Source organism: Muntiacus reevesi, chromosome 1 (assembly GCF_963930625.1).
Source record: "Muntiacus reevesi chromosome 1, mMunRee1.1, whole genome shotgun sequence".
NCBI lineage: Eukaryota > Metazoa > Chordata > Mammalia > Artiodactyla > Cervidae > Muntiacus > Muntiacus reevesi.
In genome coordinates, this window is record NC_089249.1 from 187,642,915 (window position 1) to 187,663,753 (window position 20,839).

The 20,839-nt window shown below is 39.9% G+C and overlaps 1 protein-coding gene across 1 annotated transcript; it reads left to right on the forward strand.

Annotated features, from left to right (window-relative positions):
- The first annotated feature begins 4,834 nt into the window (after nt 1-4,834).
- Nucleotides 4,835-5,779, forward strand: LOC136155698 (olfactory receptor 7A17-like). Its single transcript, XM_065917696.1, has one exon. It carries the CDS (start codon nt 4,835-4,837, stop codon nt 5,777-5,779), a length of 945 nt encoding a protein of 314 aa, XP_065773768.1.
- Nucleotides 5,780-20,839: the final 15,060 nt, after the last annotated feature.

The following is a 20,839-nucleotide window of genomic DNA, read 5'->3' on the forward strand; positions in this document are numbered from 1 at the left end:
AATTGCCAACATCCATTGGATCATAGAAAAAGCAAGAGAGTTCCAGAAAACATCTACTTCTGCTTTATTGATTACACCAAAGCCTTTGACTGTGTTGATCACAACAACCAGTGTAAAATTCTTCAAGAGATTGGAACACCCGACCACAGACCACCTGACATGTCTCCTGAGAAATCTGTATGCAGGTGAAGATGCAACAGTTAGAACTGGATATGGAATGACAGACTGGTTCCAAATTGGGAAAGGAGTATGTCAAGGCTGTGTATTGCCACCCTGCTTATTTAACTTATATTCAGAGGACATCATGCAAAATGCCGGGCTGGATGAAGCACAAGCTGGAATCAAGATTCCTGGGAGAAATATCAATAGCCTCAGATATGCAGAACACCACCCGTATGGCATAAAGTGAAGAGGAACTAAAGGGCCTCTTGATGAAGGAAAGAGGAAAGTGAAAAAACTGGTTTAAAACTCAACATTTAAAAAACTAAGATCATGACAAATCACTTCATGGCACATAAATGGAGAAGCAATTGGAACAGTGAGAGACTTTATTTTTGGGGGCTCCAAAATCACTGCATATGGTGAGTGTGGCCATGAAATCAAAAGATGCTTAGAAGAAAAGCTATGACCAATCTACACAGCATATTAAAAAGCAGAGACATTACATTGCCAACAAAGGTCCATCTAGTCATAGCTATAGTTTCTCCAGTGGTCATGTAAGGATGTTAGAGTTGAACTATACAGAAGACTGAACACCAAAGAACTGATGCTTTTGAACTGTGATGTTGGAGTAGACTCTTGAGTGTCACTTGGACTGCAAGGAGATCAAACCAGTCAGTCCTAAAGAAAATCAGTCTTGAATATTCACTGGAAGGACTGATGCTGAAGCTGAAGCTCCAATACTATGGCCATCTGATGCAAAGAACTGACTCCTTAGAAAAGACCCTGATGCCGGGAAAGATTGAAGGCAGGAGGAGAAGGGGATGACAGAGGATGAGATGGTTGGATGGCATCACTGACTTGATGGACATGAGTTTGAGCAAGCTCTGGGAGATGGTGAAGGACAGGGAAGCCTGGGTTGCTGCAGTCCATGGGGTTGCAAAGAGTCAGAGATGACTGAGTGACTGAAGTGAACTGCATGTCTACTCTTTTGCCAATTTTATTACTAATCTATGTCACATGATTATAATACCATTTTTTGCTTCTTTAAGTTATTTTTTCAATTGAAGTTTAGTTGATATGAGCTTTCCTGGTGGTGCTAGTGGAAAAGAACCCACTTGCCAATGCAGGATACTTGAGACGTGGACTTGATCTGTGAGTTGGGAAGATCCCTTGGAGGAGGGCATAACAACCCTTTTCAGTATTCTTGCCTGGAGAATACCATAGACACAGGCCCCTGGCAGGTTACTGTCCATAGGGTTGCAAAGAATTGGACCCAACTGAAGCGACTTAACACACACAAGGATAAAGTGCAAGGAGGTTAGACCTCTGGAAGACAGGCAAGTTCATGGGAAGAGGGTAATAAAAACTAGATCCATCTGACTTCTAATTAGACTTCTGGGAAAAGAGACTCTTCAGGAAAATTTTCCTATCTAGAACAGTGTCCCACAGGGAAGTGTTGTGCTCAGATGTGGGAGTAACAATGGGAACAGTAACTAATGATCGGACATGGGCAGCTGTAAAATCTCCTTGGCTGAATCCCTCAGTCTGTACAACCTTGGGGTGAAAAGGGCATAGTTATTGATTTTGGAGTCCTACACCTGAGTAAGGACCAAAGCTCCCTCTTTCCTTCTGACCTGCCTGAGAACAGAGCTGCAGTCTTCATCATCAACCATCCACGGAGGAACTGGGATATACACACGAGGACTTTCCTCTTGTCATCCCCATCCAAGTGAGTGTGAGAGTCCTATAGGCACTTCAAGGAAACTTGAGAGAGAATACATGTGGAAAACCTTTTTCTGAGGTCACTTGAGAGCCTAATTGGCCCACACCAGGGCTGAGATATTAGCCATTGTTGTTTACTAGGTTGACTAATTAACTTGTAATTCATTTATTCAATATGTTAAAGAAGTGATTGATGAACTCAGCAGCACAAGAATGAGTGTTGACAATTAAGTGATCGGAATGGAAATCCAGTTGGATGAGGATGAGGAAGCAATGAGGAGCATAAAGTGGTTCCAGTAAAATCAGAGCATGTTAGAGCAGTTATACATTTAAGGAGAGTAAGAAAAGTTCGTTTGGAAGCATGGGAACTGAAATATCAGCATTTACAAAAAGATTTTTAAATTTGGGAAGTATTTGAATACCTTCCATTTTTATTAGAAAGAGCCACATCTATGGAAGTATATATTGCCTTGCAATAGCGTTCTTGAGACAAACATTTCACAGTATCTTTCCTCACATTAGATATTCACAGGAAAATATTGTGCTTAGAATGCAAAGAGGGGTATGAAAAGGAATCTTACTTTGGAATTCTTAAATACCAAGAGGTAGGGAAGCAAGGGAGACATTTGGAAGGTAGAAGGAAAAAACAAGCAAATTCACATCTCTGTGATACTTAATAATTTAGTAACAGAAGGGAACTATGCTAAAGTTTTACACATATTGACTAAATTTGCCTTCCAAATTAGGAGGATAGATACACTCTCCCCACTATTTGAATTAGGTCATTAATGCTCAGAATGGGTCTGTAGATCCACTACATTCAAACGGCTAATATGTGATAGCACTGAGTTTCAAAAGTCAGTTTTCTGAATCAAAAGCTTTGTATTCAAGATCATTTACAAAAGTCTGTTACCATTTATCCTTTAAAATCCTCATCTATTATTGTGTATTGTCTATTTTCTGTTGTCAGTTGTGGGTTTATTTCCTTGGAAGTGTTAGTTGCTCAGTTGTGTCCAACTCTTTGTGACCCCATGCCTGTAGACCACCAGGCTCCTCTATCCATGGGTTTTTCCAAGGAAGAATACTGGAGTGGGTTGCCACTTCCTACTTCAGGGAATCTTCATGACCCAAGGATCAAACCTGGGTCTCCTGCATTTCAGTCAGATTCTTTACCATCTGAGCCACCAAGGAAGCCCTTATTCCCTTTGCTCACTTTCTACTGGAATGCTCCTGTTGTCCTAAAATGATTATTCCTTCCTGGTTTGATAAATTGTTCTAGAATATTTTATGAGGTATTTTGAGCATCAAAGTAATATAACTGGTGTTGGAAAGCTACCAGAATCAATGAGTCTTTCTCTTTTCCATGGTCTCTTAGCGACCAGCTGAGTTTATTAAATTTTGCTTTGAGAATGAAAATATTCAATACAGGGTTGTGGGGGACTCGATAGTGTAGATCCTTGATGCCATCAGACTTGTCCTAGAGGATGAAACGTCTGCATAACAGAGGTATACATACCCCAAGACCTGTACCCTAGGACAAGGCAACCACTAAGGAATGTGACCCACAGGTAAACCTTATTTTCTTCCACAGGAATTTTCATTCTCTCAATTTTTTGAAATACTTTTAATTTTTTTTTAGTGCATACATCTGGCATACATCAGTCATGTCTAACCCTTTCCAAGCCCTTGGACTGTAGTCCACCAGGCTCCTCAGTCCATGGGATTCTCTAGGCAAAAATGCTGGAGTGTGTTGCCATGGTCTCCTCCAGGGGATCTTCCCAACCCAGAGATTAAACCCATGTCTCTTGCATCTCCTATACTGCAGGGGGATTATTTACTGCTGAACCACAGGGGAAGCCCAATACAGAGCACAAGGTAGTCATATTTGAATGGAATATAGTGCATGGGAAGCTTACCATCTAGAATTGGGTACTATTTCTACATCTAGGGCAAAGGTAACGTAGGGATGATGACTTTCTTTCATCACTCTTTTCATAATTATTGTGGCCAAAAGTGAGAAGAGCCAGAGAGTAACAAGCCCAGTAAGACACAATGTGTGTAAGTGTGTGTTGTGGGGAGCGAGCAATTCTCTGGGAAGTGATACTTAAATTTATCCACTCAAAAATATTACCCTTAAAACACAGACACAATAATGTCAACCAGAAGATGCCAATAAAGAAGTCAATTCATTTTAATTCACAGGAATCAAAACAAATATAAAAATGTGAAAGTAACAACATGTGGATGAGGGACTCCTTGTGTCTGAAGGTTCAGCTGTAGCAGGAAGACCTTGTTCCTTAGCATCCTCTGATACCATTTCTCCTCACACTCACTCTTGCTTGTTCCCCTTGACACTTTTGCTGCCTTTTGAGTCTTCAATATTTGAAACAAGCCCTACCCTCTGGTATTTTGCAGAGTCTTTTCCCAATAGGACACACTGGGTCCCCAGGTAAACTGATGTCTCTGGTTTGTCTTACTTCAGGTCTCTTTTTGGCAGATATTCCTGAACTATCAGTAAAATGTAACACACCCACGCATGGCAATTTATACCTGCCTTTTTTCCCCATATCATCTGTTACCACATGAGACAGCATATGTATATTTTTCCATTGGCTAACTCATATTTTTTCTTCAACATTGCATTGTTAGAAGTTTTGTTCTCAGCATCTTCACACATTTACCCTAGAAGATGGTACTCAACATGAATTTTTAGAATATATGAAAGGCATTTGCTTTAAAACTGTATAATCATGACCTCTTGGGGAAAAGGTTGAATGTTAAACAGGAATTTCTAATCATAGATGACACAATAGATTCCTTAAAGATGATTAAATATTGTAATTCATTGCATTTTACTGTGTTAATGTGCACAGTTAGAAATTGATCATGCTATATTTTTTTCTTCCCTAGTAGTGATCACCACCACATGGTGCAAAGAAATGATACAGGAATGGCACAATTTATTCTTCTAGGATTATCAGAGGAACTAGAACTGCAGCCTCTCATATTTGGACTTTTCCTCTCCATGTTCCTGACCAGTATGTTTGGGAATCTGCTCATCATTCTTGCCACCATCTCAGACTCCCACCTCCACACCCCCATGTACTTCTTCCTCTCCAATCTGTCCTTTGTAGACATCTGTTTCATCTCCACCACCATCCCAAAGATGCTGCAGAACATAAGGACACAGAGCAAAGTCATTTCCTATGAAGGCTGCATCACCCAGATGCATTTTTACATACTATTTGTAGGGTTGGAGAACTTAATTCTAACTGTCATGTCCTATGACCGCTTCATAGCCATCTGTCACCCCCTGCACTATACAGTCATCATGAGCCCTATTCTCTGTGGACTGATGGTGCTGGTGTCCTGGATGATGAGTGCCCTGAATTCCTTGGTACAAAGCTTACTGGTAATGAGACTGTATTTCTGTTCAGTCTTGAAAATCCCCCACTTTTTCTGTGACTTGAAAGAAGTATTCCAACCTGCCTGTTCTGACACCATTGTTAATAACACTGTGATGTATTTTGCAGTTGGGCTCTTTGGTGCTATCCCCCTGGCTGGTGTATGTTACTCATACTCTAGGATAGTTTCCTCCATATGTAGAATCTCATCAGCTGAGGGGAAGTATAAAGCATTTTCTACCTGTGCATCTCACCTCTCTGTTGCTTCCTTATTCTATTGTACAGGTTTAGGATTGTATCTTAGCTCTACTGGAACCCACAGCTCACACTCAAGTGCAATAGCCTCAGTGATGTACATTGTGGTCACATCCATGCTGAACCCTTTCATCTACAGTCTAAGAAATAAAGACATAAAGAGGGCTCTGAGAAGATTCTTTGGAGTGGCAGCTATGAAAGTGCCATTTGTCCTGGGGCTGAGGAAATCCTGGTAATTGCAGTGCTCAAAGCATTAGAGTCAGAAATTGTGATTCTTGATCAAATTGTGGAAAGAGCACTTGTTCCTTATATGTATTGCCTGGCTTTTGCATTCTTTGATTTAAAATTCAACATATAATTTAAGTAACTCAATTGATTAAGCTTTCTTTATAGTTGATACATGGACAATTTTCCATTTTTTTTTCTATTTTTCTACTTTCCATAAATTTTTCCCAAACATGGTGAGAAATGTTTGGAAATTTCCATTTATTTGGTAGGAAAAATTGTATTCCTTGAGGCCTTTATCTTAAGCAACATCCATCTTCTCTTGTATTAAAAAAAAAATTCTTCTCTACTCAAGAGGAAAAACTGCCTTTGGCAGCTAAAGTAACTTGTAGAATTCAACTGCAGAGTAAAGTCTGAAATCAATGTTTTGATTTTGGCTCTGGCATTTTTCTATATCATCCGTTTAACTGTCCTTCCTGATAATGTGGAATTTATTCATGCCACTGAGTTCTATAACTGGTCTCCTGGTGTCATACAATTATTCAGTCTATGCCCCCAATATCTACCACGTGTTGTTGCTGTTGTTGTTTAGTCGCTAAATCGTGTTTGCCTCTTTTGCAATACCACAGACAGTAGCTTGCCAGGCGTCTCTGTCCATGGGATTTTCCAGGCAGGAATACTAGAACATCCCTCTTGAGCCTCCCTCCCACGCCATACTACTCCTCTAGGTTGTCACAGAGCACCAAGTTGAGCTCGCTGTGTTATTCTTTTTTGGCTAAAAAATTCCTGTGCTGCCTACAATTTTGGCTTCTCTATTGGTCTGAACAAGGGATCTTCTCTTTTATAAATTTTGTCATAATCAGTAAAGAATTAGAAACAGTCAAGGAAAAATAGCAAGGTAAACTATTACACACCTGCTTCCTGCTCTGGAGTCTTCAAACTTCGTGGTCAAAGGATGACTCAATAATCCTTAAATTTTTGCCCAGTCTGTGATTCAGGATCACCATTCATCTGCACAGCATGCATGTCCTTCTAACCTCCCCAAGTTTCCTGGAACAGAACCTTAAATGAGATTATTGATAATCCAGTTATTTGAAACAAGTTTAAACAATAATCAGGAATATTGTTTCCAAATCAACACATATGCTTAAAATAAAAAGTAGTAAACCATTACATCTGCTTTCATAGCCATTTGCATTGATTTTTTTATATCAGTTGGCAATTGCTGCATAACAAGCTGTCTTAAATTATATGGTTTATTAACTTGCCTTTCATATCTAATGAGATTATATAGTTGGTGATGTTCTGGTTCACTTTCCAGATGCTCACAAGTCCACACAGCTGTAAGTCTCCACATTGTGTATCTTGTGTATGATCCTATCAACCCAATGTGCTCACTCTGCACCAATGCAGAGTCTTCACAATAATGAATTCAAGAATACTAGACTTTCAACAAACCCCCAAGGCATAAGTCATACTACCTTTGCCTATATTAGATACTGGTGTCTCCCACATGTATCACCCTGATTCCTTTCCTTTCATATGTGAGCTTTCTCAGTCCAACTACAAACTGCCAGCTCCTGGAGTTCTTTGCCCAAGAACTTCATCTGACAAACAGCTTTGTCTGGTCAATCTCTGCCAACTTGCATGGCTATCTACTAGTTGCAGTGAAATAATACTCCCTGCAATGTACTTTTTCTCATACAGCACGTCCATACTTGACCTCTAGAAATTCATTATTATTAGTATTTTACCTGAAACATTGCCTGCTTACAAGGCGATCTTTCCCAGGCAAGCTGTTCCACATCCATGTCTCTCATTGGAAGTGTCTGTCTTTCTTTATGTTTCAAGCCAGTTGGTTTCTAGGGCATCATGCCTCCCCTGAGGGGGAACAGCTCAGTGCCATAAATGGCTTTTTGTGCTGTGATTTCTCCCCCCAAAAGTGAGGGCATATGAGTGAGAGCCCAGCTTCCCCAGCTGTGCAGAAGACCCAGCTCTTTCACGCCCATCCAGAAAACTGACATGAACTTCATGAGAAGAAAGTGGGGAGAAACTGGAAGAACAGCAGCTAAGACTCTTGAAAGGCATCATAGGCAAGGAGATTCTAACAACTGCATCATGAACTTCATCAGGAAACGTTCTAAATGTGTTGATGATTGTACATATCTGTAAATGTGCTAAAAAGTTGAATTGTACATTTCAGACTGGTGAATTATATCTCTATAAAACTTTAAAAAAATCCAACATTTTTTAAAGAAGAAAAAAGTAAACTATGGTTTGATATCCCTGATAAATATACATGGAAAAAATGTAAACAAAGCAGTGGTAAACCAAATTCTACAGAGGATTAAAAGGATCATACCCCAGGATCGCATGGGGTTAACTCCTGGGCCACAAGAACATTGTGCATTGAAGAATGTATGGCAGCATTCCTGGCCTCCACCCACCAGGTAGCAGTAGCACCTGTCCAACTGTAACAACCAAAACATCTGCAGAGAATCTCCAGTGTGCCCTGGAAGCAAAATCACCCCAGCTGAGATACACTGTCCTATAGCATGAGAACTGGAAATATCTTGAGGGAGTTCCAATCAAAGCTCATCCCTTACTCAGTTCATAACTTTGGCAGATCTCTTAATGTTTCTGAGTTCCATTGCTGCAAGTGCAGAATGAGGTAGATCATAGTATGGTTATCAGACAATGAACTTTCATGAGAAATAAGAAAATCAACTTTTGTGAAAAATAAGACAATCCATATAATGGTCCAAGTTCAGCACATGGTGCATCATAAAAGCCAAATGTATAATATAATCAACATTAAAAAAATGTTAATGTCATCTCTTAATTTTCATCACTAACATGAATTTTCCAGTTGATTTTGCAAATGTATTATGAATCTAAGGTCTACAGTCTCAGTTTATCTAGAACAAAGGAACACATTGATATCCCTTGTTGAGAAAGGGAATATCAATTTTCTAGAGATGTCAGGAGATGTTCTCACCACAAGACAATGCTTTGGAGGTCCATGTGTCCTACTCAAGAAAGGTTCCACAGCCTTGGATTTGGAGAAATTGTTAACTTGAGGTTGTGATAAGGTGCAGTGAAGTCAGGGCTCTGGAAGCCAGATGAGTTCATGGAAAAGGAATAGTAAATCTGAACTCATCTGTCTTCTTGTCTCGTCTCCTGGGGACAGAGAATAAGCAGGGGGAAAAATTCCTCCTGTCCAGACAAGAGTCCCACAGGATTATGATGTGTTCAGAGGTGGCAGTAACCATGGAAACTGTGCCTAATGAGCAGACACAGAGAGCTGTAACTGTCTCTCCCCCTGCAGTCCCACAGCAGGGTCAACCTTGGGTAGGCAGGACATGGTTGCTGCTTTTGTAGTAGTAAATCTGGCTGGAGAACCAGAGCTTCACTCCTTCCTGCCATCCTGTCTGAAGAAAGAGCTTCAATCTCCATCATCAACTATTCAGGGAAGAATTGGATTTCCACACTAAACTGTCAATTTCCAAGAATTGGAGAACTTCCACTCAGAGACTCTGTTCAGATGAGCCTGACAGTGGGAGGAACTTCAGGGAAGATTCAGAGGGAATGTAAGTGGAGACTTTGGAGACCTCCAAAGTCACAGGAGAATGCAGCCAGCCTAATCTAGAGCTAAGAGATTGCCACGTTTTTCTAAGTTGACTAATATATTCAAAATTGACATGTTTAAAATACTAAAAATAGTGTCTGTGGACTCAGTAATACAAGGATAATTGTTGAGAATTTACTGATAGGAGTGGAATTCCAATTGGATGAGAATGAAGCAGACATGGAAAGCACAAAGTGGTTCTCATAAAATTAGAACATATCTGAGGTGTTTGGCAGTTCAGAGGAGTAGGAAAACAGAATATTGAGTTTCGAGATGTGAACAGTGAAGTTTTTGCAAACGAGGTGTATTTGAACATGTTCCATTTTTTGTGAGAATGATACACACCCATGGAAGTACATAGTATGTCACAATAGCAATTCATGACACTTGCTTTTCTCATCATTGTCTCCCACTTGGCATTAACATGATAAAGAATATTTTGTATAATATGCATGAAGGAATATGCCAGCAAGCACTGCTTAGTAATTATTTCATAACCTGGAAGGCTAAATATATGTCTGGCTTTGTTGGTGCTGTGGACTGTCCCCCACCAGGCTCCTCTACCCAAGGGATTTCCCAGGCTCTTAAGAATATTAGAGCAGATTGCCATTTCCTTCTCCAGAGGGTCTTCCCAACCCAAGGATCAAACCTGAGTCTCCTTCTTTGGCAGGTGGATTCTTTAAAAATCTTTGGCTTTGATAGACATTTACTTTCTAAATAAGAATTGTCTTTGGAAGTATTTAGCTTTGTGTCCTGGGATCTGAGTGTTTTATCCCTTTTCAAAATCCCATTCTTAAAAAAAAGTTTTGTTTTTTTTTTCAAACAAGATTGTTGTATGGTATTTAATTCTTCTGTACCATGCATAGATACATTAGTGGTGTTGTGTGGAAGTTTATAAATTGTGTGTGATCAAATCTATCAGTCAGTCACAGTGCTTCCCTCATTGCTTTTAAACATGAAAATTTTTTTTGCATCCTTAATAGCAAGGAATAGATTTTTATGCATATTACTATCTTATTTAGCACCCAGTTTTCCTTATTTCTACTGTTTTATGTCTTGTGATTAAATCTATAGTTTTCAAAAAGCAATTATCTCCTGCCAAGTTGTGGAACATACTCATCTGTATGCAACTAAAGAGCTCTTGTATTGTTTAATAAGCATGACTGATCCCATTAATAATTATATAGAATGAAATTATAAGTTAGATACTGCTTCCTTCAGTATGGATTAAAAACTATATTTTGCTATTCTTCTATTTCCAAGGTGTCCCGTTCATTTTAAATTACAGACCCATGTTGTTGTAATTAATATATTATTATTTTATATATTTTTGAGATATTAGTATTACATATTTATTCAATTTGATACAATTATTTGAATCTACTCTATTTAGCAGAGCTTTATTTTCAGCACCACTTTTATATTTATTGACTTGTCATTTTCTTAAAATTTGTTTCAACTTAAATGCACACTTTGGTGAAAACCTAGAAGTAAAACAAACCAGATGATGTCTCTGCTCATTTGGATAATACATAATAATAGAGAAAGCAAAGACAATGAAGTAAATGCTTTTATTACATTAGGTAAGTGAATTTGCTCAGTCATGTCCGACTCTTTGCGACCCCATGGGCTGTAGCCCACCAGGCTCCTCCATCCATGGGATTCTCCAGGCAAGAATACTGGAGTGGATTGCCATTACATAAGGTAGAAAGGCATAAATCATATGAAGGAAGGGGGTAGATTGTCATCAAAAACGCAGGGTTTTATAGCATATGTTCAGCAGTAGGGTGTCATTATCCTGTTGGATGAGGAACAGAATTAGAATGACAGTGTGCTCATTGGTTTGTCAAAAAAGATATCAAAGTCCAAACCACAAGAAATCAAATGTGAGAAAAGGGCCAGGCTCACCCACTACTTGTAGATATAAAAGCAAGTGTGGTTAAATAAACATGGAGTAGGAAAAGGAACAGCAGTTAGATCAGGGGCTTGAGGTGGGCACCATCATGAAGCAAGTGGAGTAGCCAGTGTGTGGTCCCTTGAGCCTGACGTTGCTTCAGCACAGAGCTACTGCCCTTCTTTTTGAGACTGGCTCTTCTGACAGTGTCTTCACTCATTAGCATCACTGATCATTTAAAACTACTTTTTTTCCCTTTACTGCAGTGGATTCTAATTTTTTTGAATGTATCCCAGAATAAACATGCATTTAACAGAGGGATCAATCATGTGCACGTGCAAACACACAACTGCATATAGGTACACACACACACACACACACACACACACACACACACACACACACACACAAACAACTGGGGCTTCCCAGGTGTCTCAGTGGCAAAGAATATTCTATCAGTGCAGGAGACACAGGTTTGATCCATGGGTCGGGAAGAACCCATGCTGAAGTAAATGACAACCTACTCTGGTATTCTTGCCTGGGAAATCCCATGGACAGAGGAGACTAGCGGGCTATAGTCCATGGGGTCAAAGAAGTGGACACAACCGAGCATGTGCATACACACACACATACACACACACAACTAAACAAAGAGAATAAATACCAGTAATAACCATTAATTTACTGATAGGAAGGAACTCTGCTAAAGTTATTATATGAATTGACTAAAACTATCGACTACCTGGGGAGGTTGGACACTATTTGTGTGAGAATGAGAACATTTAGAATACATTGGATGTTTCTCCAAATTCAAACAGTAGTGGTAGATCCAAGATTTAAAATTTGATTTCAAAATTTTGCATATAACACCACTTAAGAAGGTCTTTTACCATTTCATCTTTAAAATCTTCACTGTTTTTAGAAATGAGGTGCTTCATTTTGTAAATTGTGGCTTTAGTCCCTTTGCTCATGTTTCTAGTGGATAGGATGTCTTGATCTAGTAAATATATGACTCCTTTCTCATTTGGATAAATTGCTTTTTGTGGCTCTACTATTAATTGTTATTCTGGGAATCAAGAAGTTACAACTGGGGATGCAATGCTGCCAGAATTAGGGAAGCTTTCTCTTCTTCTCAATCTCTCAGAACCACCTGAGATTATTAGAACATTTCCCACATGATGTGCATCTATTTAATGTACCTCTATTTTTTTTTTTTTTTTTTAATTTCACTTATTTACTTTTGCCTGTGCCGGGTCATCTTTGCTTCAGGGTTTTAATTCAGTTTCGGTGAATGGGAACTGCTCTCTAGTTGGGGTGCATGGGCTTCTCATTGTGCTTGCTCCTCTTGCTGTGAAGCACTGGCTCTAGGGTGGGTGGGCTCAGTAGTTGTGGCTCCTAGGCTTTAGAGCACAGGCTCAATAGTTGTGGCACATGGGCTTATCAGCTCTGAGGCTTGTGGGATCTTCCTGTATCAGGGATCAAACCTGTGTTTCCTGTATTGGCAGGTGGCCTCTTTACCACTGAGCCATCAGAGAAGCCCTATCTCTATTTCTTGAACTAAATTTTTTGTTGTTTAGTCACTCAGTCATGTCCAACCCTTTGTGACCCATGGACTGCAACATGCCAGGCTTCGCTGTCCTTCACCATCTCCTGCAGTTTGCTCAAACTCATGTCCTTTGAGTCAGGGTGCCATCCAACCTTCTCAACCTCTGTGGTCCCTTTCTTCTCCTGCCTTCAATCTTTCCCAGCATCAGGGTCCTTTCCAAAGAGTCAGCTCTTTGCATCAGGTGGCCAAAGTATTGGAGCTTCAGCTTTAGCACTAATCCTTCCAATGAATATTCAGGATTGATTTCCTTTAGGACTGACTGATTTGAACTTCTTGCAGTCCAAGGGACTCTCAAAGTCTTCAACACTACAGTTTGAAAGCATCAGTTCTGTGTTCAACCTTCTTTATGGTCCAACTCTCACATCCATACATGACTACCAGGAAAAAACCTTTGGTTTGATTAGACGGAACTTTGTAGGCAAAGTAATGTCTATGCTTCTTAATATGCTGTCTAGGATTGTAATAATTTTTCTCAAAAGAGCAAGCATCTTTTAATTTCATGGCTGCACTCAACATCTGCAGTGATTTTGGAGCCCACGATAATAAAATCTGTCACTGTTTCCGTTGTTTCCCCACCTATTTGCCATGAAGTGATGGGATGAGATGTTATGATCTTAGTTTTATGAATGTTGAGCTTTAAGTCAATTTTTTCAGTATCCTCTTTCACCTTCATCAAGAGGCTCTTTAGTTTGTCTTTGCTTTCTGCCATAAAGGTGGTATTATCTGCATATCTGAGGTTTTTGATATTTCTCCAGGCAAACTTGATTCCAGTTTGTGCTTCATCCAGTCCAGAATTTCTCATGATGTACACTGCATATAAGTTAAATAAACAGGGTGACAATATACAGCTTTGATATACTCTTTTCCCAACATGGAACCAATCCATTGTTCCATGTCTGATTCTGTTGCTTTTTGACCTGCATACAGATTTCTCAGGAGGCTGGTAAAGTGATCTGGTGTTCCCATCTTTTTAAGAATTTCCCACAATTTGGTGTTATTCACACAAAGGCTTTAGCATAGTCAATAGATCAGAAGTAAATGGTTGTTTTTTTTTTTCTGGAACGCTCTTGCTTTTTCTATGATCCAATGGATGTTGGCAATTTGACGTCTAGTTCACATTTTTCTAAATCCAGCTTGTGTATCTGGAAATTTACAGTTCACGCACCATTAAAATCCACCTTGGAGGATTTTGAGCATTATTTTGCTAGCATGTGAAATGAGTGCAAATGTGTGGTAGTTTGAATATTCTTTGGCATTGCCTTTTTTTGGTATTGAAAAGAAGACTGACATTTTCCAGTCCTGTGGTGACTGCTGAGGTTTCCAAATTTGCTGGTATATTGAGTGTAGCACTATTACAACATCATCTTTAAGTATTTGAAATAGCTCAGCTGGAATCCCATCATCTCCACTGCTTTGTTCATAGTGATGCTTCCTAAGGTTCACTTGACTTCACATTCCAAGATGTCTGACTCTAGGTGAGTGGTAACACCACTGTGGTTATCCAGATCATTAAGATCGTTTTGTATAGTCCTTCTGTGTATTCTTGTCTCCTCTTCTTAACATCTTCTGCTTTTGTTAGATCCATAGCATTTCTGTCCTTTTTTGTACGCATCTTTGCATGAAATGTTCCCTTGTAATCTTTAATTTTTTTGACGAGATCTCTAGTCTTTCCCATTCTGTTATTTTCCTCTCTTTCTTTGCATTGTTCACTTAGGAAGACTTTCTTATCACTCCTTGTTGAACTTGTATTAAGATGGGTGTATCTTTCCATTTTTCCTTTGCCTTTTGCTTCTCTATGAAAAGGCAAAATGCTATGACACTGAAAGATAAACTCTCCAGGTTGGTAGGTGCCCAATATCCTACTGGAGAAGAATGGAGATTCTTCTTGGATCCAAGCTCCAAGAATGGAGCTCCAGAAGGAATGAAGACGCTGAGCCAAAGTGGAAACATATGTGTTTGGTGGTGAAAGTAAACTCTGTTGCTGTAAAGAACAATATTGCATAGGAATCCATAATATTAGGTCCATGAATCAAGGTAAATTGAAAGTGATTAAGCAGAGATGGCAAGAGTGAACATCAACATTTTAGGAATCAGTGAACTAAAATGAATGGGAATGGGTGAATTTAATTCAGATGACCATTGTATCTACTACTGTGCCAAATAGATGGGAAACAATGGAAACAGTGAGAGACTTTATTTTGGGGGGGGGGGGGCTCCAAAATCACTGCAGATACTGACTGCAGCCATGAAATTAAGACGATTGCTCCTTGGAAGAAAAGTTATTACAATACTAGACAGAATATTTAAAAGCAGAGACATTACTTTGCCAACAAAGTTCCATCTAGTCAGAGCTATGGTTTTCCAGTAGTCATGTATTGATGTTAGTTGGACTACACAGAAAGCTGAGCACTGAAGAATTGATACTTTTGAACTGTGGTGTTAGAGAAGACTCTTGAGAGTCCTTGGACGGCAAGGAGATACAACTAGCCCATCCTAAAGGAAATCAATCCTGAATATTAACTGGAAGGACGGATGCTGAAGCTGAAGGTCCAATATTTAGGCCCCCTGATGAGAAGAACTGACTTGTTGGAAAAGACACTGATGCTTGGAAAGATTGATGGCAGGAAGAGAAGGGGGCGACAGAGGATGAGATGGTTGTTTGGCATCACCGATTCGATAGACATGAGTTTGAGTAAGCTCTGGGAGTTGGTGATAGACAGGAAATCTTAGCATGCTGCAGTCAATGGGGCTGCAAAGAATCGGTCACAACTGAGCAACTGAACTGATGGTGGGCAGTAATCCCTTAGAAGAAAAGGAGTATCCCTCATAGTCAACAAATAGTCCAAAATGCAGCACTAGGGTATAATCTCAAAACAACAGAATGATCTCTGTTCATATTCAAGGCAAATCATTTAGTGTCAGAATAATCCAAGTCTATGCCCCAACCACTAATGCTGAAGAAACTGAAGTTGAATGGTTCTGTGAAGGCCCTCAAGACCTTCTAGAACTAAAAAAAAAAAAAAAAAAAAAAAGTGTCCTTCTCATCATAGGGAACTGGAATGCAAAAGTGGAAAATCAGGAGATACCTGGAGTAACAGTTAAGTTTGACCTTGGAGTACAAAATGAAGCAGAGCAAAGGCTAACTGTGTTTTACCAAGAGAGCACATCGGTCATAGAAAACACCCTTTCCAACAACACAATAGATAACTCTACACATGGACATCACCAGATGGTCAATACTGAAATCAGATTGATTATATTCTTTGCAACCAAAGATGGAGAAGCTCTATACACAAGTTTGGGAGCTGACTATCTCAGGTCATGGACTCCTTATTGTCAAATTCAGAGTTAAGTGGAAGAAAGTAGGGAAACCTACCAGACCATTCAGGTATGACCTACATCAAGTCCCTTACAAATATACAGTAGTGAATGTGACAAAGATTCAAGGGATTAAATCTGATAGACAGAGCACCTAAAGAACTATGGACGGAGGTTTGTAACATTGTACAGGAGGTGGTGATCAAAAACTTTCCCAAGCAAACAAAAATGCAAAACGACAAAATGGTTGTCTGAGGAGCCCTTACAAATAGCTGAGGTTTTTATACTTATTTAAATACAGGACAGAAAATGGTCACACTTTAATGAAGCCCCAAATTCACATGTCCCCAGGCAGGCTTACCAAGTGAACTATGAATGTTATTTATTCTTTAGGGTAAAGATAATTTGATTGGCAGGTTTATTTCTAGAGTGTTCTTTTTTTCTCCCCACCCCCCTCATTTTGGTAGTTAGGAATGAGAAGGGGCTTCCCTGGTGGCTTAGACAATAAAGAATTTGTCTGCAATGCGGGAGATCTGGGTTTGATCTCTGGTTTGGGAAGATCCCCTGGAAAAGGCAGTGGCAGGGCATACCAGTATTCTTCCCGGAGAATCCCATGGACAGAGGAGCCTGGTGGGCTACAGTCCATGGGGTCACAAAGAGTTGGACACAGCTGAGCAACCAACACTTTCACTTTCTTTCAGGGATGAGAAGAGTCTGGTAGCATTGTGCCCCAACAGGACAAAATATGCTCTGTGTTGTGGGTGTTTTGTGGCTGATGAACAGTTCTCCCTGTTGACTATTTGACCCCACATGCATTAAAGTGACCCTTAAAAGACAGAAAGCAGAATGTTAATGTACATATGAAGATAAGGAGGATCCCTGTGAGTAGGATCCATGTCTAGTCACAGGATGCCTCAAAATTCACAAGATGGAATCAAAATTCATGAAGAGCAAAGAACAGAATTTGACCAAGGGACTCCTTATGCCCTGAAGTCTCAGTTGTGGTAAGGAGTCCACCTCTTTCTTCAACTCTCTAACACTATCTGTCATCACTCTCCCTGTGCTCTTTGCTCACCACACTGGAAATATATTGAGCCTGGAATGTCTGAAATGAGAACCTTCCTCAGATCCTTTGCATTGTCTTTTCCTTGCAGCGCAAACACTTTCCCAGATAACTCTTTGTCTGCCAACTATTTTCCCCTGAGGTTTATGTACAAATATCCCCCTGCTTTTCAGTCTTCCTGAACTCTGAATGAAAATAGCAAAACCACCCACTCTCTCTTATGTTTGCTTTTGCTTGACATACATTTATAATTGCAGCATTTTCAATATGTTACTTATGTCCATTTATATAAAAATTAATCATAGTATTTTAAAATTTTAGTCTTTACCACCACACTTGAGAAGAGGCAATGATACCCAATTTTCAGGATTTCTTCTTCTGGGATTATCAAAGGAACCAGAACTGCAGCCCATCATATTTGGGCCGTTCCTATCCATGAACCTGATCACTGTGCTTGGAAACCTGCTTATCATCCTGGCTGTCAGATCAGACTCATGTACTTCTTCCTCTCCAACCAGTCCTTTGTAGACATCTGTTTCACCTCCACCACCATCCCAAAGATGCTGTGAAACATCCAGACCGAGAGCAAAAGTATCACCTATGAAGGCTGCATCACCCAGATGTGTTTTTCCATGCTCTTTGTTTGTTGGGACAGCTTTCTCCTGGCTTCGATGGCCCGTGTCCACTTCTTCACCGTCTGTCACCCCCTGCACTACAATATCATCCTGAACCCCCAGCTCTGTGGACTGCTGATGCTGGTGTCCTGGATCTCAAGTGTCCTAAATTCCTTGTTACAAAGCTTAATGATGCTGTGATTGTCTTTTGTACAGACATGGAAATGCCCCACTTTTTCTGTGATCCCAATCAGATGTTCAAACTGTGATTTTGGAACCCAAGAAAATAAAAATCTGTCACTACTTCCACTCAGGTTATAACTGGGAGATCACTAATCTCTATGAACCCCATTTCTACAATGGAAAACCGAGTTCCTAATAGTAATACTTCTCAGAATGATGTTTTCTAAAAGATAAATCATGCAATTTCTAGGAGATGCTAAGATCTAAATATACCTCTAACAATTTACAAACAAGTTTTAATGAGGAACAAAAATAGCCAGTCTTGTGCTAGAACATGACAAGTGTAATTGTTTTGGCAGTATCATGATAAATCCAAGCAGTGTGTTGGCCAAGGTTTTATATTAAAGTGGCACTGTTAGTTCAGTTCAGTTCACTCAGTCGTGTCCAACTCTTTGTGACCCCATGAAATGCAGCACACCAGTCCTCCCTGTCCATCACCAACTCCCGGGGTTCAACCAAACCCATGTCCATCAAGTCAGTGATGCCATCCAACCATCTCATCCTCTGTCGCCCCATTCACCTGCCCTCAAACTTTCCCAGCATCAGTGTCTTTTCCAATGAGTCAGCTCTTTGCATCAGGTGGCCAAAGTATTGGAGCTTCAGCTTCAACATCAGTCCTTCCAATGAACACCGAGGACTGACCTCTTTTAGGATGGACTGGTTGGATCTCCTTGCAGTCCAAGGGACTCTCAAGAGTCTTCACCAACACCACAGTTCAAAAGCATCAATTCTTCAGCACTTAGCTTTCTTTATAGTCCAACTCTCACATTCATACATGACCCCTGGAAAAGCCATAGTCTGGATTAGACGGAGTTTGTTGACAAACTAATGTCTCTACTTTTCAATATGTGGTCTAGGTTGGTCATAACTTTCCTTCCAAGGAGTAAGCATCTTTTAATCTCGTGGCTGCAGTCAGCATCTGCAGTGATTTTGGAACCCAGAAAAATAAAGTCAGCCACTGTTTCCACTGTTTCCCCATCTATTTCCCATGAAGTGATGTGATCAGATGCCATGATCTCAGTTTTCTGAATTTTGAGCTTTAAGCCAACTTTTTCACTCTCCTCTTTCACCTTCATCAAGAGGCTCTTTAGTTCTTCACTTTCTGCCATAAAGGTGGTGTCATCTGCATGTTTGAGGTTATTGATATTTCTTCCGGCAAACTTGATTCCACCTTGTGCTTCTTCCAACCCAGCGTTTCTCATGATGTATTCTGCATATAAGTTAAATAAGCAGGGTGACAATAAACAGCCTTGACGTACTCCTTTTCCCTTTTGGAACCAGTCTGTTGTTCCATGCCCAGGTCTAACTGTTACTTCCTGACCTGGATACATGTTTCTCAAGAGGTAGGTCAGGTGGTCTGGTATTCCCATCTCTTTCAGAATTTTCCACAGTATATTGTGATCCACACAGTTGAAGACTTTAGTATAGTCAATAAAGCAGAAATAGATGTTTTTTCTGGAATTCTCTTGCTTTTTTGGTGATCCATTAGATGTTGACAGTTTGATCTCTGGGTTCCCTGCCTTTTCTAAAACCAGCTTGAACATCTGGAAGTTCACGTTTCATGTATTGCTGAAGCCTGGCTTGGAGAATTTTAAACATTACTAGCGTGTGAGATGAGTGCAATTGTGTGGTAGTTGGAGCATTACTTGGCATTGCCTTTCATTGGAATTGGAATGAAAACTGACCTTTTCCAGGCAACAGGACTGGAAATTCTCCAAATTTGCTGGCATATTGAATGCAGGCTTTTCACAGCATCATCTTTCAGGATTTGAAATAGCTCCACTCTAAGGCCCACTTGACTTCACATTTCAGGATGTCTGGCTCTAGGTAAGTGATCACAGCATTGTGATTATCTTGGTCGTGAAGATCTTTTTTTTACAGTTCTTCTGTGTATTCTTGCTACTTCTTAATATTGTCTGATTCTGTTAGGTTCATACCATTTCTGGCCTTTATCGAGTCCATCTTTCCATGAAATATTCCCTTGTTATCTCTAATTTTCTTGAAGAGATGTCTAGTCTTTCACATTCTGTTGTTTTCCTCTATTTCTTTGCATTGATCACTGAGAAAGGCTTTCTTATCTCTCCTTGCTATTCTTTGGAACTTAACATTCAGATGTTTATATCTTTCCTTTCACCCTTTGCTTTTCACTTTTCTTCTTTTCACACCTATTTGTAAGGCCTTCTCAGACAGTCATTTTCTTTTTTGCATTTCTTTTTCATGGGGATTGTCTTCATCCCTGTCTCCTGTACAATGTCATGAACCTCCGTCCATAGTTCATCAGGCACTCTGTCTATCAAATCTAGATCCATAAATCTATTTCTCACTTTGACTGTATAGTCATAAGGGATTTGATTTAGGTTATACTTGAATGGTCTGGTGGTTTTCCCTACTTTCTTCAATTTCAGTCTGAATTTGGCAATACAGAGTTGATGATCTGAGCCACAGTCAGCCCCCAGTCTTGTTTTTGCTGACTGTATAGTTCTTCTCTGTCTTTGGCTGCAAAGAATATAATCAATCTGTTTTCGGTGTTGACCGTCTGGTGATGTCCATGTGTAGAGTCTTCTCTTGTGTTGTTGGAAGAGGGTGTTTGCTATGACCAGTGTGTTCTCTTGGCAGAACTTTCTTAGCCTTTCCCCTGCTTCATTCCATACTCCAAGGCCAAATTTGCCTGTTACTCCTGACGTTTCTTGACTTCCTACTTTTGC

Coding starts and splice junctions, on each gene's coding strand:
- LOC136155698 (XM_065917696.1), top strand. CDS start 4,835: ATGGCACAATTTATTCTTCTAGGATTATCAGAGGAACTAGAACTGCAG.